The sequence below is a fragment of the Chaetodon trifascialis genome, chromosome 1 (genome assembly GCF_039877785.1).
Source record: "Chaetodon trifascialis isolate fChaTrf1 chromosome 1, fChaTrf1.hap1, whole genome shotgun sequence".
Classification (NCBI taxonomy): domain Eukaryota; kingdom Metazoa; phylum Chordata; class Actinopteri; order Chaetodontiformes; family Chaetodontidae; genus Chaetodon; species Chaetodon trifascialis.
Genome location: NC_092056.1, coordinates 10,813,563 through 10,840,318, shown reverse-complemented (window position 1 = coordinate 10,840,318; position 26,756 = coordinate 10,813,563). Strand labels below are relative to the sequence as shown.

At 42.3% G+C, this 26,756-nt stretch overlaps 2 protein-coding genes across 2 annotated transcripts; both read left to right on the top strand.

Moving 5' to 3' along the window:
- Positions 1–443: 443 nt before the first annotated feature.
- pros1 (protein S) lies at positions 444–10,081 on the top strand. Its single transcript, XM_070969371.1, has 14 exons — positions 444–679; positions 1,308–1,465; positions 1,953–1,977; positions 2,075–2,158; positions 2,312–2,434; positions 2,638–2,763; positions 4,274–4,402; positions 4,527–4,767; positions 5,297–5,483; positions 5,658–5,822; positions 6,009–6,177; positions 6,879–7,015; positions 7,403–7,631; positions 8,816–10,081. The coding sequence occupies exons 1-14, from the start codon at positions 601–603 to the stop codon at positions 9,001–9,003; spliced, it is 2,040 nt and encodes a 679-aa protein (XP_070825472.1). The 5' UTR covers positions 444–600; the 3' UTR covers positions 9,004–10,081.
- Positions 10,082–11,533: 1,452 nt separating this feature from the next.
- On the top strand, positions 11,534–25,904 carry gas6 (growth arrest-specific 6). The gene is made up of 15 exons (XM_070963622.1): positions 11,534–12,181; positions 12,438–12,598; positions 15,221–15,245; positions 15,341–15,403; positions 17,478–17,600; positions 19,183–19,302; positions 19,776–19,898; positions 21,047–21,168; positions 21,304–21,422; positions 22,085–22,274; positions 22,369–22,533; positions 22,616–22,784; positions 23,008–23,147; positions 23,222–23,423; positions 23,733–25,904. Exons 1-15 carry the CDS (start codon positions 12,106–12,108, stop codon positions 23,882–23,884), a joined length of 1,950 nt encoding a protein of 649 aa, XP_070819723.1. The 5' UTR covers positions 11,534–12,105; the 3' UTR covers positions 23,885–25,904.
- The last annotated feature ends 852 nt before the right edge of the window (positions 25,905–26,756 follow it).

Here is a 26,756-nt window from a genome sequence, read left to right as displayed (position 1 = left end):
ATCAAATGAATGTAGGAATATAAAGTATAATATTTACATCTGAATTGTAGTGTATAAGTAGAAAACAGCAGAAAATAGCAACATTTAAATGCATATGCAGGCTATAATATGGAAATGTGTATTTTTGCAGTGACTTTAAAATACCAGTAACGTTAATTTTGACAAGCGAAGAAGAAAGGTTGCCAGTCGCCTAGCAACAGCGCATTATCCTGACTTTTGAACGTCAGTTGGACTTTTAAAATATGACATATCACCATGTAACGTTACTTTTTTCACGCCCGCTTTATGTAGCTTTGTGAGTTTAGGACACTCCTACATATCTTGACTTATAGACAGTGTGCTTGGTCAAGCTTTGTTAAACTATTTTCTGCATGAGCCACTGAGAGCAGCGACATGTTGGCATGTAAGTAAACAATAGCAGTGCGCGCGGCTGTGCTAGCAGCGCTCCCTAGCTGCTCTCCCGGCGGACCCCGCCACTCCCCCTCTCTCCACGAAAACACTTTCGGGAAGAATAAAGTTTTTTTTTCCTCACACGGACCTGTGCTCAGCCAGTCATTACCCAGAGCCAAACCGTGGCCTAGCAGGAAGAACGGCTCGACTATGTGGAGAAAGAAACGGGAACTTGGGGAATCCTTGGCTTGTCTCGTGTTACTTGTGACGCTCGTCGATGCTTATCGATGTAAGTATGCTCATGTTTGGTTTTTGCGGTTACATTTTGAACCCTGCGTAGTAAAGGGATTCGCGGAATAGCCCGTTACAGTCTATTTAGTGCCTCAGATTGAAAGCAGCTTTCAACCTGGATGTAACCACTTTGGCACGGTTTCAGGACTTTTTTTTCACCCAATAACTTTTAACATGAGAGCAGCAAATGGAGAACAGAAAGTGTGAGGGGTCATGACTCTTTTCTGCACCGTGAAACAATGCTGGGTCAACACGGGCTGCTTGTTATAGTAACTAAGGGGTAATTTCTGGGAAATAACGGTTTCGCAATGACCTTTTTTTTTTTTTTTTTTCAAGCCAATTCACAGAAGAGTAATTAGGTTGTCCACTTTGTCCATGCAGGCACCAGCCTCATCAGCCATCTGTCATGAAGAAACCGTGGACTTAAATTCCTGCTGGGATCAGTCATGTCTTATTATAATGTAGCTGCATACGCCTGGCTGTATTAATCACACATGTGAGAGTATCAGTCATGGTAGCGTGCACAGTATTAGGCTTGTCCACTTCTGAACATGCAAACAACAACAATGGAAAGACAGCTTTGCACAATGTATTGAATGACTAAGTGTTTATGTCTCTCTCTTAAGTCCTGAGCCAGAGCACGGCCTCCCAGTTCCTGAGCAGGCACAAGAGAGCCAACTCTCTGTTTGAGGAGAGCAAAAAGGGCAACCTGGAAAGGGAGTGCATCGAGGAGCTGTGCAACAAGGAGGAGGCCAGGGAGATCTTTGAGAACCAGCCAGAGACGGTAAGAGGAACAGCAGCTCTCTGATCTCACTGTGTCCTGAGGGTGACGTGGTCTGGTCCCAGACCTCTAAATCTCCACCACATCCCTGTTTTTAACAACAATTCAAATACTGAGTGAAGTGAAACTTCAGTGGTAGTTCTGATGATCAGGCAGAGGGGATGATGAAGAAGAGGAAGTGGAAATGCAGGAATGAATTATGCAGTGAAAGGGAATGAGAATACAACAGATTATTAACAGACTAATCCTGCAACTAATGATTATTCTCATTATTGATGAATCTGCTAGTTATTTTCGCAATTGTCACAATTTCCCAGAGGTCTTCAGATGCTTTTTTTAGATTGTTTGTCAGACCAACAATTCGAAATCCAAATATTTTTTTCATTTACTGTCATAGGGAAATAAGTAAATCACAAAACATTTGCATTTTTTGGCACTTTTGCTAAAACATGAAATGGTAAATCTCATGCCTGTTGTGCTTTTTTTCCAGGAATATTTCTACCCCAAATATGTTGGTAAGTTTGCAGAATATAATGTTTTTTCACATATTGTGATGTCAGTTTTGTTTTCGCTTTTTGAGGCTATTTTGATAAAGAACACTGTTTGTTGCAGCGTGTCTGGGTTCACATCGTGTCGGCATCAGCAGCCAGAACTCTGACTCTGCCATCCCATCAAATCTTCGCACCTGTGTGAATGGTAAACGACTTTTTAGTAGAGATGCTTACAGTTTTATATCAGTTAGCTTGTGAGGCTAAGCGAGCTTAGTCTCACCTGTAAAATGCCTTTATCAATTTTATTATTTTCATCAACATCCTGTTTGTGTGTCCAAAACTGTTTGTTGCATGGCAGAGATCAGTAACCAGTGCACACCATTTCCGTGTTACAAGGAGGGTTCAGAGCGCTGTGTGGACGGCCAGGCCTCCTTCACCTGTGAGTGCAAACCCGGCTGGAAGGGGCTGCGCTGTGAGGACGGTGAGTTCTGGTGACAGTGATTCTAAATGTTTAAATTCAGCTTTTGAATAGGCACATGTGTATACTCTGGGCCTTACCTCTATTCGCATCCTGTGTCAGTACTTAATTCAACTTAAAGCGTACATAAAATCATGCATTTAGCATTTTGAAACGACTGAGCTGGCTGCTGATTAATGTTGTTGTGTGATGTGTTGACTGCACAGACATTGATGAGTGTTCAGATCCTGAATTTCAAGCTGGATGTAACCAGAAATGTTACAACTTCCCCGGTAGTTTCCAGTGCCTGTGTGAAGATGGCTACTTCATAAATAACAAAATCAACTGTGTGGGTAAGACTATATTCATTTCAGTTAAGCTAAACTGCAGTAATGATATGAATTGGAAGGTATTATGTATCTTGTGTGTGTGTGTGTGTGTGTGTGTGTGTGTGTGTGTGTGTGTGTGTGTGTGTGTGTGTATTAATGGATTATGTCACATGTATGGCCCTATGAAAGAGGAACATATAGTGCTACCAAGCAGCTGAGCAAACGCAGATGCTTCTACATAGTATATTATCCTTTTTGAGTACTTCCATTTTATTTATTCTTATGGACAGTGGAACCCTATGTACTTCATAACAAAAACTGTGTTGTCCAGCTGTCGCCCTCGGGGCCCGACCATTTGTTATTTCTAAAGCTGACCTGAGGTGACCTCTTACACAACAGCATGTGAAAAGCTTTTAAAATCTGAAAAGATGGTCTATCCTTTTTACTGTAAACAGACCACCAGTCTCATATCTGTGAGCTGTTAGAACCAGCTTATAGTTTGTGGATGGTTGTTGTCTCATTTCCGCTTATTTCTGCTGGTCCCATTTTGTGTGGATAGCTGACTCAGTGTTTGTCTTTGAGTATGTTGAATGCTTGTTGAGTACAAAGTCTTCACAAACATGGACTGATTTAGTTTGGTAAATTTACTCTGTCCGTTTTTTTGATGTGCTGCGGAGATTTAGAGGACCATACGGATGATTTCCACATCACCCCTCAATACATATCCCAAATGATAAATCAGTGTTGAGCAACTGCAAGCAAACACTGTTATAACTGTTTCTCGTTGGAGCTGCAATTAATAATTCCTTTAAATTAATCTGTCAACTAACTGCAAATTAAGTCATTATTTTTTTAGTCCATAAATGTCAGAAAATATTGAAATAGGACCCTCACATTTTCCCCAAGACCAAAGTGACATCCTCAAATTGCTGATCTTGTTGGACAAACCCAGAGACGATCAGTGAATGACTGTTGACAGAGAACAGCAGCAAATATACACAGTTGAGACTCTAGAACCTCATTTTTTATATGACTAAAGCAATGAGACAGTGAAAACTGGTTGGTGGTGATGGTTTTCGGTCTATCAACAACTCGTTTCTGCATTACGTGGAAGGAGATACTGCTTCTCTGATATTGCTTCTCTGCCAGGTTTCATTTCACATGAACATATCTTGTGAAAGCTGTGGTTTTCAGCTGCTGACTTCTTACTTGAATTCACTACCAAGGAAGAGTTCTCAAACGGTTTCTGCATGCAGATGCACTGTGTTATTGCATTGTGACAATGTAACTTTCACAAAAAATAAAATCTGCATGAAAACCTCTGATATGAAATGATTTGAAGAATGGCGGTATAAAGGATAGTAGGTAAGATTTTTTTTTTTTTTTAATTTCATCCAGAGACCAATATCACACTTTTAACCACTCCATATAGTTGATTTACATTTTATTTTTTAACTCAGGACTCAGACAGCTCATATTATAAAGTCTCACCAGTCCATTTATGCATTGTCACATTCAGTTTACTGTTTTCCAGATATCGATGAATGCCTGATGTTCCCCAGTATCTGTCAAGAACCGGCTAAATGTGTCAATACCCCGGGCATGTATGAGTGCCAGTGTCCACAGGGTTTCAAATATAACTTCACCTCCAAGACCTGCAGTGGTAAGTCTTCAGTTTTTCTATGTTCAAACCTTACTGATGGAACAGTCCCATTAAAAAACAATAAAATAAAAAAATAAAGAGACATTTCGCCTCTGTCTAAATGTTTCTTTTCCTGTTGTTGCAGATGTAGATGAGTGCGAGTTGAGCGTATGCGATGGGATTTGTATAAACACAGTGGGCAGCTATGAATGCCACTGTGATGGTCGAGAGGGTCTTCGTTTGGCTGAGGACAAGCGATACTGTGAAGAAATCCCTGTTTGTGTTGACCTACATGACTACAAACACCCTGAGATGCTTTACCTGGGGGAGCAGTTTACAGGCCTTCCTGTCATCTATCTGCGCTTTCGTCTGCCAGAGAACACAAAGTGAGGGTCAATGGCAAACACGTATACATGCAAATGTAGTGTGTTTATTGTCTTAAATGGTCATAAAAGCGCTTTAGTGCACATATTTACAGATTTTTAGTGATAGGTCTAAAACATTTACATGGCAATTAGCATTGGAACTTTTCCACCAGTCAAAGGGGCAGAACTCTCTGTTGTTGGTGCCTTCAGGCTCCGCTCTGATGATTGACCAGCAACGGCAGTAAGGGTGATTTGTTGTCAACCTGGCCAGGATTTCTTCCAGTGCTTCCAGTGGACAGTCCAATTATTCGCTTGATTATTGAGTTGACTTTTTCCAGGAACAATTAAACCATTTGTTAAATGCCCCCATTGATTACCTGCCACCATGGCTTGTAGGTTGGTCAAATTGAGCTACCACTTCACACATTCACCCGCATTTCCCCAGTGGTAGGTGCGAATTTCCAAACCTGATGGTCAGTGCTATTACATTTGAGTGCAGTGAGATTACCTTGTAAACTCATATTGCTGTCTAACTGTTTCCGGCCATTAGGTTTGCAGCAGAGTTTGACTTCCGTACATTTGACCCAGAGGGAGTTGTGCTGTATGCAGAGTCCTCCCAGGACTCGTGGTTCATGTTGGGCCTAAGAGGCGGTCGCATTGAAGTCCAGTTTAAAAACCAGCACACATTCAAGGTGACCAGCGGAGGAAAAGCCATCAATGATGGGCAGTGGCATGTGGTAAGAAACAGCTGTAGTCCAGTAATTCCCTCCATATACTCGACTTGTTTCCTTATGGCTGACATAGTGAAAGAGGAAGTCCTAATTGATAAACTCAACTGATGGAAAGTGGATTGTGTGGTGCTAAACTGTGTTATAGCACAGTGAGAAAGGCTTATGATGTGTAACGTGCAGATCTCTGTGGATGAACTGGAGAGCAGCATCAGTGTGAAGATCAGCAAGGAAGCCGTGATGAGCATCAACAGCCCTGAGAGTCTCTTTACTTCAGTTAATGGCAAACTGGAGACCAAGGTCTACATTGCTGGTCTGCCCAACCGCACTGACAACATCATCAAACCTGTAAGCTGGTCATCTGAAAGCATCTACACACAATGAATCACACAGCAGACATGGACTTCCTCATTGACACATCTAATATCTATCAGAATCACCTTAATACCATAATGAAATGAATATATATATGGATTTATGTTGGAGCAGCACCAATCTAGTGCTGCATTCAGTGTGTATCATTCCATCCATTAGATCAACCCTCGACTTGACGGCTGCATCCGGGGTTGGAACCTGATGAACCAGGGGGCGTCTGGTGTAAAGGAGGTCATCCAGGAGAAGAAGAGCAAACATTGTTTTGTGTATGTGGAACAAGGATCTTTCTTCTCTGGGGCAGGACTGGCACACTTCGACAATGACTACAGTGAGTAAGTTAAGCTAGATTTGATTTATCCAAAAGGGAAAATTTGGCCTCTACATTCAATCCAGCCGAAATATCTAGGAGCGGTGAGCAGCCACAGCAACAGGGCCAAATGTAGTTTTGAGCATGGTGCCTTGGTTTAAAGGCAGTGACATGAGTGTTGCCAAACATGCATGTATTATGGGGTGGGGGGAAAGTGAAGCACCCAGAGGAAACATATGACCAATGGGAGCTTAAGAATCCTCACTGAAAGCCCTCAGTTGGCCCTGCTTGCTTTCAAGCGAAGGACTTTTTTATGTAGTACTAGAGGGGAACTTGGAGAGGGCAGACCTCCGCCAAAGCCAATAGAGGTTTGAGCAACTACGTTTGTAGGCTACCGCAGAGGATTGCTGGTACCCGTGAATGTGGATTGTGAAACAGCGTCATCGTATTTCTACACTTGGCTATGTTTTGTCACTCTTGAACTTTACTACCATCTTTTGGATTTGAAGATGTATGGCAATGGTGATTTTGATCCACCACAAAAACAGGCAGACCAACCAAACCAAAAAACATAAAATGTAAATATAGACCACCACAGGTTCCAGGTAGATACACCTAGTTGGTTCCACTGTAGCTGTTATATGTATGTATGCTTCATTTATTCCATATCATGACAGAACTTCAACTTGTGTTTCCTTACATCTTTGGATGTGTGTGACTAGATGATTCTGGGAGCTGGAACGTGGATATAAAGATGAATATACGTCCCTCCAGCAGCACGGGTGTCCTCTTTGCTCTTGTCTACAACAACACAGTCCCTCTGTCGGTTGCTGTGGTAACGCAGGGTGAAGAAGATGCTGTGAGTTCATTCAAAGTTTTGATGCGTGTCTCTGCATCTCGAACACTGACTATATATAAAGATGGACGATATGACAGCTCCCCAGAAGTGAAGCCAAGACATCTCAATCGCCCCTGGTGGCTGGCTGCAGCATAGGTCATAAATCCCGCCCACTCCATGTTAGTGGATGGGACCTGGGCAAACTGAAAAATCTGGCTCCAAATGACGTCACCAGTGCAAGATGGCTGCGCCTGAATCTGGAATATTTTGACTTGATTTTTGTACAGTGGGAGAAAGTGGAGACACATTGTCCATCTTTATATACTCTGGGGTCTATGGCTTCAGACATGTACAAGCAAAAAACACACATGATTAAACTTCTCAATGTTATTGCCCTCCATGCTCCAGAACCTGCAAGTGTTCTTGGATGGTGTCTCCGTGGCAACGCTGGACTCACTCATGTTGTGTTACCCCGACCGGCTGACGGTGCAGCTGAATGTGACTCCCACAGAGATCCAAATCTCAGCCAACTCCTCTACTGTTACCTACATGAAGTCTGATGCCCTGCGGGAGGCACTGGAGCGCCTCAACGCCACCATGCAGAACCCCATCAGTACATATATTGGTGGGATACCAGGTTAGTCAAAGCAGCAAGTGCAAAAGTGTTTGGAAGATAAGTATGAGCATAGTTTATTAGCTATGTGATCACCATGAAGGGTCCAGTGTGGTTCCCTGGCTATAATCATTTCAGTATGAATACCAACCAGTCCCAGTCTTTCTGTAAGAAAGCTTCTCCATATGCCAGAAAAGAAGTTCAAAGCAAACCCAAATTGAATATCCTCTCAGTTATGCTGTAATAGCATAACTGTAAACTGCCTTCGCTGCTGGCCCTATGACGCTGTACTTAAAACAGTGGTGCTTTGAGCTAAATGCTGATCTCAACCTGCTGTCATACACACTGCTAACATGCTGATGTTTAGCACATAAAAAGCTGCATTCACATGGATTCAGGCATATGGTAGACGTTAAACCAGATATCATTGTAGTGGATAAGAGCAGGAGTTTTAGGAGAGGCCGGCAGAGAATGCTGGCAAAGACAAAGGTAGACAGCATCCATGTCCTAAATTAAAATATTTTGATTCCACAGTGGGATTTACAACCAGATGTTTGTTATATATCTCCCCTCACATAAGGAGAAAACACTTGTGATCTGGACAATGAGAAGCTAATAACTGAAATGGAGCAATACTCAGAATTATATGACCATGCATCCTGCTGAGATACTACAAGAAATCACTATCCATGTTTGAAATGAAGGAGTGACCCGACATTGGTTTTGCAGGATTTTGCTTATGCACCAAAGTACTGGACAGTTTACATTTTTGACCAGATGATGGCGCTACATTAAAAGTTACCATGAGCACACTATATCATGAGGGGAACATGAATGTCTGTACCAAATTTCATGGTAACCCATCCAATAGTTGTTGAGATATTTCACTAAAACCCAAATGTCAACCTCATTGTGGAGCTAGAGGAAAACCAGGGGAGCAGAAAGGTCATTTTTGAAGGTCTGCACAAAATTTCAAAATGTCATTAGTTACTTTTCCTCCCTTTGAACAAACAGCACAGATTTGTTGTTAAATGTATGACTAAATACATAGATTTAGTTAAGTATGTCTCTCCTGTTGTGGGCTGGAATATTTGATAATATTATACTGTTAAAATGTAAAAACACTGTGAAGTATTTAAAAAGGTTAGATTTACAACCGTCTCTCTTTATTGTCATTCTCACTGACAGTTCCACTCTCTCCCCTTCAGACAATGTCCCATTTCCTGCCACCCCTGTCACAGCCTTTTACCACGGCTGCATGGACATCACTGTCAACGGCCAGCAGCTGGACTTTGACGAGGCTCTCAGCAAACATAACAGCATTAAGTCCCATTCCTGTCCTCCTGTGTCTGCCCCTGAGAGTCACCCTGATGCACCGCACCCGCACAGAGAGTGACCTTAATTAACAACTGGATTACTTTAAAAAGCCTTCACGTTAGTCAGCATCCCAAAGGGGCAACTCCTTGGGATACTTGGAACGACAGATATAGAAGAGGAGATGGGAGGGAGGAAGGGATGAGAGAGAAGTGACAGGAAGAAAAGATAGAGGTTGTGACTTTATAGGTTATAGTCATTTTTGTCGACTTTCTCTGATGGGTTTATTTTAAGATTTTGTTCGCGCTTTTCAACCATACAGTATTATCGCTCCTGTCATGGGAGCATCTTGTTTTTTTTTTGTTGTTGTTTTTTTGTTAGTGAGGCACAACGAAAGCTGGCTTGCCAGTGAGCTAATCGGAAGCTGGATCGCTGGATGATGTAGTTGTAGCAGTTTGTTGCAATGAATTAAATGCTTTCCAGGAAACATTTGAAAAGAGCTGAGCTCTGTAGCACGCATACCATATTTGGAGCAAGAGATGGTTATGTTTGTGTAGGAAAATAAACAAATGGTCACTGTCGACCAGGCTTTGAGACCACCTGCATCTTTGTCCCTGTTGTTAAATCATGGTACTCTCTCTAAATCCTCTTCAAATCTGGTCTCGTGGAGGCAGACGTCTGGAGACAGGTAGCTGAAATTGTGGTTGTTGCTTGTGAAGATGAAAACCACAGAAAAAAGCTGAGCCTTCTGTTGTATCTACTTGTTTGAATCACTGTGCTTTGTTGGAACTCAGCCTTCCTGGACTGTTTGCTTTGGTGTACTAACGTTTATCATTGTATTGTTCCCAGAACCCACCATGCTTGTCTCCAGATGTATACGCCTCTCATTACGGCCGGTCTTGCAAGACCTCAACTTGTGCTCTTCTATTTCTGTCCTCAACTTCAGGGTTCTCTTGTTTCTCCCGTGTTCAGAATTCACCCTGTACATAAAACAAACCATCTTTAATGTATAACTTAAATGTAGTTGTTCAGTGTTGTGTTTGTTTTATGTTTGTTTTAATAAAATTGTTCAAGGCAACCTTATCTGATATATCTGCCCTCACAGAACCACACAGGAAGCTTCTCTTTGGAGTTACCTAAAATAAATTTCTGGAAGTTTGAACTGACTTCCTGATTCTTTCCTGGGGCCATCTTTCCAGCACAGCTTGTGTCCTAAGTCCATGGTGTCACAACAAACTCATATATCAGTTATTTACAAAACACTGTCTGACCTAGGTATGTTTTCCTTTCACATCACGTGATTTCTCCTTCACTTAGAGGTTTCTGGAGGGATGGATGGAAGCACAGCAATACACCATCGTGCTCCATCTGCCACCATCTGTCCACTTTAAACTAGGCAGTCAAAATCATTTCCATTCAATGTATACTACACATATTGGTAAAACCTTTTTATTGATAGTGTCATCACATAATGAATTTTTTGGGAGGTCTCAGCAATGCCTTGATTTGGATGTATTACCCCTCAATAAAGTGAATAATGCTGTTCATAAGTAAGTCACATACACACACACATATATAGTAACAGAATGCTGCAACCTTTCAGCCCTTTCATCTCATATCAACACTAATTAAAGCTTGATTTTTCACTGTGCAATGAGGAGCGCTTGAAGAAAACTATCAAGTGCAGTTTTATTGTAACCCTGTGCATGATAAAACTGAATAGTTCAACACGTGACACACTGTGGCCTAATGGCCCAGATATAGAAATGAGGATACAGAAGAAATGCAAGTCAAGCAAAACTGGAGACAGGCAAAATGAGATGAGGAAAACAGGAAAGGACACAAACAGATTTTTGGTCACAGACGCTTCAAGGGAAACAAAACAGAAAGCAAATGCAAGGCTTTTACTTGCAATGGTAGTTTTGTTTTATTAAGCAAAGGATGTGAATACCACTTCCAGAAAAAATGGAAGTATTCAAGTGAGGTACTTCAAAATTGTACATTACGTGAATAGAAGTATTTAGTCCTGCATTCAGCACCTCAAGTTAAAGAATGTATAGTAAGTCTGTGTTATCTGCAAAATGTACTTGTATCTAAAGTAAGAGTACTCATTGTGCAGTACAATGGTCCCTGTCAGAGTTTTACTATTATATATGAATTTTTTTGCATTAATGTTATATTGTACTACTGCAGATGTTTAAGGTTGAGCTAATTTTAACTACTTTATATACTGTTGGGTAGTTTAATATACAGCAATGCATCATATTCAGTAAGATCACCTGTTTGTAGCTTCGCTGTTACACATATTTCGAAAAAGCCCATTTTTCATGAGCTCAAAAAAACTTTGTGACAATGCATTTACCATCTAAGATGGGTTATTATTATTTATTTTTTTAATAATGTAATGTTCTCAACCCATAGTGGAAGTATAAAGTAGCATAAAATGGAAATACAAAAGTGAATTGCAAGTACTTGAGTAAATGTAATGAGTTACATTACCACTACTTGTACCACCCATGCTGGAAGCACTACATAGCCGTGCTGATTAACTAAGTACCACCGAGCATTGATTTTTAACTTGTTCTTATAATATTATTCCTGTGATAATGGGTGTACACACAAACACACGCGCACACACAGAGAGACGCGCGCACAGTGAAGGAGGGGAGGGAGGGATGAAGGAGAGGAGTCTGCATCGTTACTAACTCCTGCCTGCACTTTTCAGAGCTGCTCCCCCCCCCCCTCCTGAAGCAGCAGAGGCGTGCTGCCTTTCTCCGCAGAGTGGGGATTCAGTCCGGCCAGAGAGGACTCATCGCTCGGAGAGGAGGGTCAAATATAAAGTGCGGACCGCAATGGGGACGAGCTGAACCGCAGAGAGACAAGAGGACGGTCGCTGAGATTGATTTGCTGCGTTATGTGCGCTATGCGGGAGAGGCACACGACAGTTTAGCACGCGACGCTCCGAACGCACGCACGACTTGACATCAAAAACGTTAACCGCCAACGGTCGGAAGTACCTGAATACCTGCAGTGTTTTGCACGAACGTTAGCGTCGGCTCGGTGCGAACAGCGTTGACATTGAGAGCTGGGGGGGGGGACTGAGAAACAGAGAGGGGCAAAGAGAGTCTGCAAGACGGGACAGGAGAAAGTTTCTCAAGCTTGGCGCAGACGCAGCGGTTAAACAATGCGGCTGACCCCGACAAAGTCCCCTTCATCGGCAGCCCTGCTAATACTGCTGGTCGTCCGCTGGTCCGACAGCAGTAAGTAAACAGTTCCATGCTAGGTGGCTAGCTAGCTCGCTAATTCCCCTTTGACATTTGTGTTGTGGCTGATGATGAGACATGCCTGAGTTATTAACGTCATTAACGGTGCTTTAACAGTAGATGTTTCGCAACCTGTCTCAACTGTTTTCGTTTTTGGGAGCCAAAAATATTGCTCAACTCCACAGTTGTTTGACCTTCTCGTCTTCTTGTAGGTTAATTAATGTCTTTTGGGGATGTCTTTCTTCTTTTGTAGTTTCATTGTCTCCCCAAGAGGCGAACCAGTTCCTGAGCAGACACAGGAGAGCAAATCAAGTTTTCGAGGAGACAAAGCAAGGACACTTGGAGAGGGAGTGTGTGGAGGAAAGGTGCTCCAAAGAGGAGGCCAGAGAAGTGTTTGAGAACGACCCGGAGACGGTGAGTGTGATCTATACCGCATTAAAACCCCCAAACCACCACTAAAGTTATGGTTTGCAGTCAAGGTTGCACGCAGGTTTCCTCTCCAAAACACAACACCACTCCTCCTGTCTTCTTCTCCTTTGATGTACTGCAGTACCAAAAACTCACTTAAGTCTATTAACTAATCAAAACACTATTACCAGTTGAAGTATTGTTTCATGATGGACCCAAAACTGTAGTTTTTGCCACCTGGTATTTGTCACAATATATGAATCTGCAGGGTTGGTTGTAAACATCATGATCATATTGACTGAGAATTGGTGACGATAATGTAACACTAGACTAATGATTCATTGTCTGGGCTGCTGGTGTTCATGCTCCAATAAGTCCGGAGCGCTGATAGCTGTCAGTGTACATAATATTCCCATGTCAAAGACAAAGGCATGCTTTTTTCTCCTTTTGTTTGTTTCTGTGACAGACATTGAGTCAGCGTGACTAAGCTTTAGTTTATGAAATACAGTTTGAGTGAAGACACTGCCATCCCTACACCCCCTCTCATATTTATATGCACACACAAACACATGCATTGACTCGCGTGGCGTCTTTTTGGCTTAAATATATTCTGTTTGCTGAAATTTGGCCCAGTCTGTTGGAGATCTGCTTTTCTTAGGCTCCTGCCAAATATGGGGAACACCTGGATATCTTTTCTACCCCTCTCACCATCTGTACTGTATGTCTGCACATGCCAGCGTTTACTGTACATATCTCTGCACACAAATGCATGTGAACGATGCTGACAAACTCCTCTGTTTCTGATTGGTCTCTTCGGGAGCTGATTAGCTGTTGCAGAATGAGCGTGGGGTGTGAATTGTGCTTCATTCAACACAGCAATGCACATTGCCTCACTAATCTGTATCCATGCTCCCACCCTCCTTCTATTTGACGTATATTAACAAAGAGATTCCTTTGCACTGCGTGTGCTCAGGAATATTTGCTGCTGATTAGTTTCCATTCCACATTGATGAATGTACAGATTAGCCTTTCCATCCATGTGGGTACGTAAGCCTATTGAATATGGAAGCATGTGCGTAATACAAACAAACAAGCAAACAAGCTCCAGACCTATAAATAACTTAATGTGTCAGAAAATGTGGAGAGTAAGCTTGTGTGTAGTTCAGACTTTTAAGTCTCCTAACAGACATCTGTGTGCAGTGAGTTGCTTGTGTCAGTGTGTGTGAGTGTTACTCTTGTAGTGCAGACTCTTACCCAAACCCTTTTAAAATGTTAGCTGTCCAGAAATATCAGCAACAGGTACAGCCTGACTTGGAGCATGTTTTTGCTCTGTATGTTGTCAGTTTGACCACTTGATTTGCAAGTCAGACATTCATGGAGGGAGTGTTTGTCAGCATAGCGCCGGTGATGCTGTGCTCTTTAACGATCACTCTTAATCTTGAAGTTTTGCTGTCGTGAATTGCAACGGAGAGGCAGTGAATGAGGCAATCGATGACTCAGAGATTACGCGTAAGATTAGCCGAGTGGAGAGACATGGAAGCTGAGAGAGGACTCAGGGCGGGAGGATTAAAGCGAAGTTGAGCTGGGTTCAGAGGAAAAGGTGATGTCAGGTGACATTCCCTCCAGTTGAGTTTGAATCAGCTGGACAGACATTGCCAGCACAGTAACGTTGCGTGCCTGTAGTTTTCTACCGTCGTGCCACAAAGCTGCAGTCTCATTCGTAGCTGCATTATTCATTCTGAAAGTGCCCGTCTCTGACTCTGCATTTTCTTCTGCTGCAGCTCTCTGGCTCTGCAGCACGAGGGAGAGTGGGGTGTTACTGGATGCTCGTGATTTTTCTGAGCAACACATGCAACCACACCAAGTTTCTGGTCTCTCACTAGTTAGGCAATCATTCGAGAGGGACACACGACCAATAAAAAAGGTGTCAGATCAGACAATTATGTTAAAGTTGAGTTTATGAATAGTCCCTAACTAGATCTGGGACCACGCTACACCTCAACTGAAAGTGACTGACCTTTGCATGTAAGTTGTTGCATCAAATCAGGGCTATAATCTTTACTTTGTGTAGATATTCCTAGCTTTTGCAAACAAGTACAAGAGACTTTTTCACATCAGCCTGCTGCATCTGGCTCCTACTGCAGCAGAGGCTGTCTGAAGTCTCTGTGCCTTCTTTCCATTGGTAGATCTTCCCAAATTTTGACGCACATGTGGAGGAGTACTGCAGCCAAGAGGCAGGAGGGATGCTGCTACTATCAGGAATGCAGAGAATTCTCAGGAAGCCTTTGGCAATGGGCCGCACCCATTAGAGAGAGCACATACACACACACACAGATTACAGACTAATCTTATTGTAATCTCTATCTGAATACTAAACACACACACAGACATATGTTGTGGTTGAAATTAATGGTTGTTTTGAGCTGCTTTTCACTCCCATGAGTATGCACAGCACAGAGATCGAGTAGGAAATAAAACCAAATCCAAGATTATGTTGAATATTAATGGGACCTCCCCACACATTCATTGTAATCATTTATTGAGATTATCTTGTTCTGTTTAATTTTTTTGTTCTATTGCCTGTGTAACTTTATCCCTCTCTCTTTTCATCTCTGCTCCCTCATGCAGGACTACTTCTATCCCAAGTATTTAGGTAAGTTATCATCCTGATTCTGTCTCTTCATCTCTGCTCATAATAGCTGTCTTGACTGATTATATGTTTGCAATCTCATTTTTGTCTCTGCCTAGCCTGTGTGGAGAAGTTTGGAGATGCTGAAAAGAAGAAACAAGATTTGGTCACATGTGTCCACAGTAAGTTTTTTGCCCTTTTATCTGTCTACAGACTTAATTATAGAGCTTGATGGCACAACTGTAAAACTGACTCTGATTCTACAAATGTGTCCTGAACAAACTGTCTTTTCAATGTTTAAGTATTACTACATCCAGAGAGAGTAGTTGAGCTGTGGGGTTGTGATGCACTGCAGTATCACTGCTCTGCATCACAATCAGGCATTCACTCTGTCGAAGTAGAAAAGGGAAAAGAAAGGAAAGCTGATGAAAAGGTGCTGAATATCTTTGGCAGCTCCAGGTCAGTTTTTGCAGAGTGACACACCTAGCTGATTCTGACGTTGAAGTAGCCCAGGTATCGATGAGTAACATTGCAGCACTTTGCTACCGCGATGCTGCACATTGGTGAATGAGCAACACACCCCTTCAGTCGTCACATACTCGCTCACTCTCTCTCTGGGTGGCTGCACCAGCTTCTTCGTGAGCGGAGGAGTGACGTAAAAAAATACACTGATGTGAGTGGACACAGGATTTCTGCTGCATCAGGATACAGGGACCTACCCGGCTTTGCTGCTATTGGCTGAGGAGCCTCAGGAGGGGTTTCCGTGACTCAGCTGCAGCATCGTGGCACGGCAGCTCTTTTTTTCTTTTTTTATCTATCTGTCAGCACACCACTTATCTCTCTCACTGCGAATGTCTGCCCATCTGTCTCAGTGCAGACTACTGGTGGGTGGTGTGTCAGTATCAAAGCAGATCATGACATTCCAGTCATTCCCTTTGTGAAATTTTACGAACATGTAGTGTTACAAACATGGCATGTTATGGTAAGATATACAGTAGTCTGGGCCTCACAGTTGCATATACTAAAATTTGATTAATTTCATTGTAAGCACAGCAGACACTGTTTATTCTTCCACTCCTGCCTGTTTCCGTCCCCTGAGTCAGTTGCCTGCAGACTGAGACTCTTTTGTGAATTGCTTTGCAGAAAAATAGTCATTGAAAACACATTTTCCCATTTTCTAGGATATACAGTGTGTGACATGAATTGTTGCTGCTCTGTAAACTGTGGAGGGCTTATACAAATCATCATTGTGGTGACACCGCAGTGTGTGTTTTATTAAATGAAATTACGTTTTGACATGCTGTTAAGAGACCGCTAGCATTTTAAACAGAGGAAACAAATGAGGCTCCTGTGGTTACCTCTGCTTGCTTATAGACACCAACTATTACTAACCAGGAGCTGGTCAATTTGCTCTGATTCCTTTAAGGACTGCCTTTTAGAAATATGCATGCAATGTAAAGAAGCATATAAATATTGTGGTTCTTGCTGCCAATGTAAGTTTACATCAGTGTTGCATTTATGTACACCTGCGCAAACAACTAAAGGGTTTTTCTGCATGTCAAAGCTTGAAAATCAGCTGATTTTCCCACGAAGCACCCATGTGTAGTGTAGATTAATGTCATGGTGAGTTTGCTTTCACTGTACTTAAAACACCAGATGTTTCACTAATGACATTAAGATGTGTATGTTTTGTACATTATTCAGTGGGAAACAGCCTGATTTGAAGGTTGTGTTTCACATGTGAGCTTATCTCTGTTATGCTTGGCTCATTTTCTCCAGACTCTGTCCTTTTCTCTCTCAAACTGCTCGACATGTCTGGGCATGTTAGCTGGAGTTCAAACTCCATGGCAAGGAAAAGGAAACTGGAAGAGAAGAGAAAAGATTTGCACATGTGCTGACTTACACTAGGTTGGAGTGAAAGAGAGGGCTCAAGTGAAATTATCTAATCGGAAAATAGGACAAACAAAAATGAGCAGACAGTTGAATTTCCATTTGATCTTATTTTTTGTGAGCCAGAGCACAGGTATGCTGGGAAGGATGGAATTAGGGCATCTCCGGTAGGAGGGCTTAGCCAGCATTAGGCTATTTATATTGAACTCCTGATATGCAGAACATAAGAGATGCCCTTCCTGTGGCTTGTTTCGGTATACAGTTACACTCATTGTATGCATCCTGTTTGTACAGACTCAATTTTAAAGCAATAATCACACTTCTTTCTCTGTGTCTGTCTGTCTTTGTCCGTTCCACCCTTTGAAGATATTCCAGACCAGTGTTCTCCATCCCCCTGTAATGCCAGAGGTACAGTGCGCTGCGAGGACAAAAAGGGCGACTTCCTCTGTCACTGTTTCACAGGCTGGGCCGGAGCCAGATGTGAGAAAGGTACTGTCATCACTATGGGCAGGATAGGAGAGGACATATAGTTGGACACTGTGTGCTAGAGCTCAGCAGAGGTAGAACTTTTTGCATCGTCATTCAGTGTCATATCCTGCGTCTGTGGATAGACGTCACAGCCATTGTGACCTTGGTTCTGACAGACGACTCCTGTCCTGTCAACTGATGGACAAATATATGACAAATGAAAGTGATGGGAAGCCAGATCTTTCTAGTATTCTTATTGTTTGTCCTTTTTTTTTACTTCACAAAACTCTACTGTACTTTTTTACTTTTATCTTACAATTGCAACTGTTTGCATGCATTTATATTCTACTGCTGCTGCTGCTGCTGCTGCAGTTGTTGTTAATGATGTGTGAGTGGTGTGTCAGGTCAATATGAACTGCATGTACAGGAACCCCCAACAGGAATCTATGTGTCTTTTTAGAGGTCAAAGCTAGTTACTATGTATACATAGAAGCCTGGTTCCAAAAATGTTGGAAAACATAAATAAAAAATAAAACCAGAATGTAATAATTTGCAAATGAACCTTGTTTACCAGAAACCGTTTACAAAGTGTTCCCGAGCCCATGTGGCAACATCCTTTATATAATCATTTGTTTACAAAGTGGTGAACTTCGCTCCATCCTAGCTTGTAAACAACTGAACCTTTCAGGGATGCCCATTTCATACCGAATCATGATACCATCACCTATTACCAATGAACCTGTTTACCAGTGAAATGTTCCAAACAGGTGTTTTTGGAGCATTCCACAACTTTCCCAGTCTTAAGCTGCTCCTGTCCCAACGAGTTTGAAAGGTGCTACTGCATCAAATTCAGAATAAGCAGATATTAACAAAAATCAGTGAAGTTGAATGTACTGTTTTCAATTGAGTATATGTCAAAAATAAAACATTAAATGTACTGTTTTCAATTGAGTATATGTCAAAAAGGATTAGCAAGTTATCACATTCTTTTTTTTATGTTTTACACAGCATCCCAGCTTTTTCAGAATGGGGGTTATGTGAGGGGAAGCTTGCATCTCCTCTGAAAAAAGTGAAAGGTAGACCAAGGGCTTCAGTTTTAGAAGGAAAATGTAACAAATATGAAGTGTTTGAGCATGAGCTGGAAAGCTCACATAATTTACACAGGCACACTGTGAGGGAGAGGGAAACATGTTTCTCTGATTTATGGCACGGCCACCGTTCCTCACATTTCCACTGTGACTCATCCTGCCACCTTACTGTGAGAGGAAACCAAAACAGATTCAGTTTGATTCGGTCTGAGTCTTTTCCACTTGACGACCGCACTCCTCCTAAACACTCAGCTGCAACACTCAGCCACAGTGACATAGTGTGTCAGTTATTTGTAAGGCGTCTAACAAATGCATGTGAAATTTAAGTGGGCCTTTGAAAGTGTATCAAACTTCACGCTTAAAAAATGTCACTTTCAAAATCGGTTATGTTAAATAAAACCTGATCTGAAATTACAGTGGCAAAACTTAACACCATCCAAACAACCCAGTGCTGTACACAGCCCATGATGATGTTTTTCCTGCACGCATGTTGACTACCACCATCCTGTTTGCAGATGTCGACGAGTGCAGCAAGAGAAATGGAGGGTGTGACCACGAGTGCAACAACACTATGGGCAGTTACCGCTGCTCCTGTCACCAAGGATACATGCTGGTAGGACGCCACATGTGTAATGGTAAGCCACAAACCCTAGATGGACATCAGCTAACAACTGGAGTCAGTTCAGTGTAACAAAGAAAACAATTTGTTTGACTCAGTCTGCGTTTGAACAATTTTCAATCCACTTCAAACTATAGAAATGTTTAGTTCTGCAGATAATGTTGTGTTAATAATTTAAACTAAATTGCAAGGATTTTGAATGTGAGAGTTTTTGTTGTTGTTCTTGTAATATAAGTTCATATTGAGGTTGTTTTGAATCAAGCGGTTCACCAATCATCTGTCTTTTGGCTGGTTTTAATTTCCTACTCCTCAGATGAGTCCAGTTAAGGTATCAGCTGTCTTTTTCTGACGTGTTTTTCTCTTGACACCAATGAGTAAGGTGCAGATAACCTCCTCAGATCCCGTCCTTCCAGCTGAGGAGTTGACTTTATAATCTTCTTGGTACTGTTCTCGGTACATGTCCAGCTGACTGCACTGTTTGTTTTTCAGATGTGAATGAGTGTGAGGACCCAGGTGTGTGTGGAAAAGCACGGTGTGAGAATAAGGAGGGCAGCTACGATTGCCTGTGTGATATCGGCTACGTCTACGACAATGAAACCAAGAGCTGTGCTGGTATATACACACACAATGAAAGAGACACACACACACACACACACACACACACACACACACACACACACACACACACAAAGAAACACACACGGTTTCATGTGAACTGACTGAGGAGCAGCTTCAGCCTCAGCAGGACTTGATGCAGCTGTGTTGTGGGGGTCAGGAAAGGAATGCAAAGACATTTGGAGAAATTCTGTATAAGTAGGTAACAGGTCACCGTCTCCAGGCCTGACTGACCCTGTGAGTCACATTTGCTGGGTACATAACGTTATAGCAAGTGGCTGTTGTTGATTTCAAATGTAGTCAGATGAGCTAAAATACTGTTCACAAACGCAGAAGACATGCCTCCAGGTTAGAGAGATTGCCTTTCAGAGTCATCTTAAGCGCACCGAATCATGCTTTAAACATGCAGTGATTTGAAAACAGCCATCTTTACATTTACACCAGCATCATCATGCCAGGCTTTGAAGTAGCATCAGATGTTGTTGAATGTAATTAAGAGTGCAGATGTACATATATGATCTTGAATATTACACTGTACTTAAACAAGTTTAATCTCATGCTTTCCCCTAAACTTGTCGGAAGAGGCATTAACTGACTGCTCAGCATACTCTTATATAGTCAAGGAAAGGAATGCTGTCGCAGGGCAAAAAAGGGTCTGTCTTGGTATTTAATAAGATAACATAATGAGATTAATAACCACAACCAGTCAGGTCTGTTGGTCAAAACCTTGAATAAGAATTCACAGACTTAAACCAAAGTCATTAATCACTTCTGTGCCCTGTTTAGCTCTGCAGTGGAAACCAGACTTTTCATAACCTCTCCTCTGAGAATGAACATTTATTAGAGCCAACCTTCTCATGGCCATGTACGGTTGTACATGGAGCGGGGGGACACCACCCAGTCGACGTCAAAGACCACTCGACTCAAGTGTTGTTTTCATTCCCTGATATGTTGACAGGAAAGACATCAGATTTTTTTTCATGTCTGTGGGACTGATGTTATTTTTAGGACCTTGACAGTTCATGTTTTGACTAATTCCTCCACTGATGGGACTCTGATAACTTCTTGAACTCTGAGTTTCTGTAACTCATGATTGTCATCTCTGTTTTTCTCTTATCTCTCTGACCTCCTCTGTCACTTGTCAGATGTGGATGAGTGTGAGTCGGGTGTGTGTGCAGAGGAGTGTCTGAACACTCCGGGGAGTTTCCGTTGCTTCTGTGATGGTCGTCAGGGCATGAAGCTGGGCCAGGACCTCAGGAGCTGTAAGGTGAAACACATGAACTGTGGCAAATATTATTCAGCAATATCATATTTCAGCTTTCACCTTTGCAGTCACGTACTTGCAGTCATGAAGCAGCAGCATGCGTTATCTCCAGCTTAGTTTCTCTCTGTGTTTTCACAGCCTTTGACTCCCTGCATGTCGCCGTCTCTGAAGAGGAACTCTCGCTCCCTCTACCTGGGCCGCATGTTCAGCGGTGTACCAGTGGTGAGGCTGCGTTTCCGCAGGAGGATTCAGACCGGGTGAGAAAGTTTTGTTGCTGAAACATAAAGGCAGATGATTTATGAAATGGTGAGAGTGTTTTAGTTTCACTTACAGATGAGCATAGAAGTGAATCTAAGTGTACATTTCAGAAACAATATTTCTTGACTTGTTTAAGGAAGGTTATGGGAATTACGACAGCACCAGACTAACCCTGCTTGAGGACTTGAACATCAGAACATGTTGCCTCACATTCTGCATGTTTCTTAAAAGATGAAGTAATTCAGTCTTTACAAACAATGTGCTTCCAGTTGGAATTTTCTGTGTAGCTTTTTTTTAAACTCACTTGATATCTGTGGTCTTTAGTGGCCAAGCATGGTTGATTGGTTTGAAAGGGTAGACTGTTTTTGACCATACATAGTCACTTTATGAAGTTGTATCAGCTAATTCTAAAAAAGAAAAGAAAAGAAAAGAAAAAAACTTGTAACTCTGCTTTTCTGGCGTGGGCTACACTGGGAAAATGCCACCCCCTTTGTTTGAGTGCCAAGTGGATAGCAGATTAAAAAACAGAAAAAATATTTTTGTCACCGAAAGCAACTGTTTCTCTCCTACTTCTTCCTGCCCCTTCTTCCTTCCATATTCCCCTTATTTCATAATTATTCTCATTTATCTTTGCAATACTTCACTTCTCCCCTTTTCCCAGCTTTTCAGCCGAGTTTGACTTCCGCACCTACGATCCAGAGGGGGTTATCTTCTTTGCCGGAGGTCACCTAAACAGCTCGTGGATTGTGCTGGCTATGCATCACGGGAAGCTGGAGCTGCAGCTGAAGTATGGCACAGTCAGCAGGGTCACCAGCAGCGGACCCATCGTCAATGACGGCCAGTGGAGAAAGGTTGAAGGTTTTACTTACATGAACAGTAACGCGCTGTTTGCATTAGCCTCATTAGCTGATTGAAAGCTCCTTAAATGTCTCGTTTCCTTGTCAGATCTCGGTGGAGGAGCAGGGCCGGAGTCTAGTGATTAAGATTGACAGGGAGGCTGTCATGAAGATCGCAGTAAACGGTGATCTGTTTACTCTAAAGAAGGGCATGCATGAGCTCAATCTCACCGTGGGAGGAGTCCCTTTCAGAGAGGACGGCCTCGTCAATCAAGTGGGTGTTTGTATGTGCTTCTGTATGTACTTGCGTGTTTACCAAAAAGAAATGTTCTTTACATGTTATGACTATGACGTAGGTAAACCCCCGCCTGGATGGCTGCATGAAGGAGTGGAGGTGGTTGACCGGTGAAGATACATCCATACAGGAAACCATTCGTTCCAACGACAATATGCAGTGCTTCAGCGCCGAGGATCCTGGAGCATATTACCCCGGCACTGGCTTCGCGCTCTTCAACATCAGCTACGGTACAGTGTGTGCACATGTAATACATAGGCTGGGGTTTACACAACAGAAAAAAGAAACTAAATTGCTTCTTCCTGAAGTAATTAGTCAATGTTTAATTTGTTTGGGTGAATGTTAGTTGGCTTCCATCGTCGCCTACTCTTTTGTCAACAGTTTGTCTTATCTTTGTTTGTTGATAAAGTTCATGACCCACTGTTCTCTCCCTTCCTGTTCTCATCACTTCAGAATCTCAGAACCTGAGCGTCCAGTTGACCCTGCGTCCAACGTCTGCCATCGGAATGCTGTTTGCACTCATTTACCAGGACAGAGTCCCTCTCTCCATCGCTCTGGCCGACTATCACCCCAGCACCGATGAATGGCGAGATGTGAGTATTTAAACCTGCGTGTGTTTGTAACATGACATGTTTCATCTGTAGACTGACTTTTTCTGTGCCTTCAGTTTGTTCTGGTGTCGCTAGGTGATGTCGTCATCGCCAGCTCTCCTGCCCCCCTGTGTGATGGTGAGAGTCATGAAATCCAGGTGACGATCTCAGGCAACCAGACCCAGCTGCTGGTCGATGGCAAGCCTGGACGTAGCGAAGATGCTGAAGTTCCCTTTGACCTCCTGTCACAGTCCAGCACCTTTATAGGAGGCCTCCCTGGTGAGGACACGCACATTTATATACACTTTTTACAGCATGTCATTCATACTGTATGTGAGGGTTTTATTTGCACAGTTTGCAGTGATAGTGGTGAGAACCTTGGAGGGAGGACAAGTTTAAGTTAGCTAAAAATCCTAGTTTTTAAAACAGTGGAGACTTGATGGAAGGTGCAAGTGTTGATAAATGTGTTTGCTGAGTCTGACAGATTCAACACACTGAATGATACTGTTTTGGATACTCGTGGTTAAGGCTTCTCCGCAGTCTCTCTTGTTATCTGCTGGATCACATGTTGTCACATCCTCCCCTCAGATGTTCCTCTGGTGTCCACACTGGTGTCGGCTCCCTACAGCGGCTGTATGGAGGTCCGTGTTAACGGGCAGCCTGTGGACTTGGACCAAGCCATCCACAAACACAACGACATCCGCTCACACTCCTGCCCCCTGCTGGACTCTTTCCAGTGACCAGAGCGTTCTTCTGCCAAAACTGATCCATACGCAGTTCATTCAGGCAATGGGGATGATTTCCAATATATTTATAAACGCTTTGACTAGTGGGGAGATGTTTTAGATTGGAATGTTAAACAAGATAAAAAAACTGGACCAGGTATCGTGGTGCCGCTTGGAGCCTTAGCCCAGGATCACCCTGTCCTTTTACTGTGATGACACTGCTGCCTAGAGGCATTTGCAGGGAATTTCACAGTATTCTCAGTATAATGACTCAGTAAAGTAGTTTGTCAGCCAATGAGCAACATCTGTACCAGGCAGACGAAATGGGAATAAATGCTGCACAACATTGCCTCAAAAACTGCCCATGTATCACAGCCTTGTAAAGCCCACAAGAACACACAGGGCCTTATGTAGATCAATGTCAGTGGTTGGTCTTGGGTCAGCCTACTACGCCTGGCATCCTGTGCTTAAACGCAGATCTGACTGGAACTTTGTAGGCATAGTGACTCTTTGCTGCAGCAGCTAACCTGATACAGCTGTGGTCATGTTGCTTACATCCAGTTCACCTAAGGCCCACGTTCACAAAGCTTGAAATAATCAAGTGCTAATGTGGAATCTGATGAAATGAAAACATAAAAATAGGGACCAGGTAAATAGTCCTACATCAGCTACCCTACTCAGAAAATAGCAAATAGGTGCTCAGATCTTCATGAGTGTTAGGTGTGTAATGACTTGGGGGTTGACTGGGGATTAAATGAATCTTATTTGCCCCTAAGAAGCTGAATCCCCTCCTTCCCCACAGCAGGAAGGCGCGCTATTAGGCACAACTTTGTGTTCTGTAGAAAACCTTGCACATTGTCGCAGGCAGAAATGGACTGCCTATGAAGCCATTTTCTTGATTTCCTCTCAACTAAAGCAGCACTCCATGTCTGCCTGCAACCTTAAAAATCAACCATGTGCCTCCAAAGAACAACCAACCCGAACATCCCGACAGCTTCCCTCCAAACAGGTGAATCATTTCACAAAGGTTCAGTACTGTAACACACAAACAGAGCTAATGCTTCTCCTAATGAAATGTTGTACTCATTGCAGTTAATACACTATGCATTTCCACCTGTGCATTTTGGAGTATTACAGTTTTTCAAAGAAGTGACTGACACCCCGATTCTCAATAATCTCCAACAATAACGTCGTCACAAAGGCCCCTTCTTTCCCTCAGAATCACCCACTCACAGTTAATACCTGCCATATACCAATCTGAGGACGATATATTAGTCACAGAAGCACAGGGAGTCTGGAAGGGGCCCTCTCCATGAAGGAGGGAGTGAGCACTGCATCGAACGCACCACACAAGCTACTGAGAGTAAAAAGAGTGCGCTGTAATATACTGACTATGTAAATAACGTGACTGTACAATGCTTTATAGAAGACAGAAAGTAAACACTACCTTATGCTCACTGAGGTTTTCTGCACATTTAAGTTGATCCAAAGTCAAACAGTGATCCAAGTCTCTCAACTTCATCTGCTTTCTGAAAAAAGTTTGAGCGATAAATGCCGATTGTTTTCTCGAAATGGTTATAGGGAGACCGTGAGAGCAATAGTTTTTAATTTGATTTTATAGGTGCTGAGCAAATCAAAACACAATAAAAACAAAGAATGTCAGAGGAGCATTGTGATTGAGAATGTCAAAAGGGCTCCAGTGTTGTTTTACTTCCCTCTATAATGTATCATTTTCTAGTTTCCTGATGAATGAATGCCAGAATATAGAGCTTGACGAGTTTTTGTTTATTTTTATCATGTGTTGTGTATTGAACTTGTCTTTAGTTTTTATTTTTCACTTTAACTGCCAGTATGTGTACAATGCTGAGAGGAGTCTGCCTTTTGAGTTTTAACTTCCCTCAACAGTGAAAGTCCTATTTAAAAACAAAAATAAAAGCAGTTGTATGAACATCATAGAGTAAAATTGTATTTTCAAAAAAACGCATTTGTATGCTGTGTGTTTATGTTAAAGATAAACTTTTCCTGTCCTGCTCCATGTGTGACGTTGTTAATGTTCTAAACTCGAGGTTTACTTCATGTCCTGGTTTTTTCCCAGTACAGCTTTCAACTGCATCTCACACCACTTCTCAGTAAAAAGATGTTTTGTTTGACATATTTTTTTTTTATGAAAAATCGCAGTTGGTGCTAACCCCTGTGAGAAATACATTGCCTTTCCTGTGACTACTTCACACTGAAACACGCCTCACATTTTGCCAGTTGAATGTTTTTAATTTAAACCAGCAGTAACAGTAACTTTATACAGCTCTGACATGATGTGAAGACAGTGAGTGAAAACTACTGCATACAGAGGTGTGAATACATCGATTGGCTATAGCTGGAAAAAATGTTGGCAATAAATAGAATAAGAATGAGTTTTGAATTAATAATAGTTGTAAGGATTATACGGGTTAATATTAAGGATTAATATGGTGGTTAACAAAGGTGAGTGAGTGGTTATGAAATCATATAGCAGATGTACACAACCACCTGTTGTCCCATACATAACATGATGAGGACTGAAGGTTTGCTGAAAAGTGAGATTCATTCAAAGGCCCTGGTAAAAGTAAAGTAAACCTTGAGTTTAGAATATCTAAGGTCATGTTGAACCTCTGTGCTCACTTGGTGATTTATTGAGCAACTGGAGAAATGTATTATTAAGGTGAGCCCCCAGTCAGTTATTGCAAAAGTGGCCATTAGGGGATGGGAGGAAATGGTAAATCACTGTGTAGCAGTAGCACAAGTAGTGATGAAGTCAGTGAACTGAGTCAGTAATAAGCATTATAAAGCAATAAAGCAACTACTTTACTAACTGTGCTAATTGGCTGACATTAGCCACTATACAATCAAA

What these genes read in the sequence shown, in the direction of transcription:
- pros1 (XM_070969371.1), top strand. Translation starts at nt 601, where the DNA reads ATGTGGAGAAAGAAACGGGAACTTGGGGAATCCTTGGCTTGTCTCGTG. An exon ending in GGGGCTGCGCTGTGAGGACG is followed by an intron (nt 2,435 to 2,637) that starts GTGAGTTCTGGT and finishes TTGACTGCACAG; the next exon opens with ACATTGATGAGTGTTCAGAT. An exon ending in CACCTCCAAGACCTGCAGTG is followed by an intron (nt 4,403 to 4,526) that starts GTAAGTCTTCAG and finishes CTGTTGTTGCAG; the next exon opens with ATGTAGATGAGTGCGAGTTG.
- gas6 (XM_070963622.1), top strand. Translation starts at nt 12,106, where the DNA reads ATGCGGCTGACCCCGACAAAGTCCCCTTCATCGGCAGCCCTGCTAATA. An exon ending in TTGAGAACGACCCGGAGACG is followed by an intron (nt 12,599 to 15,220) that starts GTGAGTGTGATC and finishes TCCCTCATGCAG; the next exon opens with GACTACTTCTATCCCAAGTA. An exon ending in AGGACGGCCTCGTCAATCAA is followed by an intron (nt 22,534 to 22,615) that starts GTGGGTGTTTGT and finishes ACTATGACGTAG; the next exon opens with GTAAACCCCCGCCTGGATGG.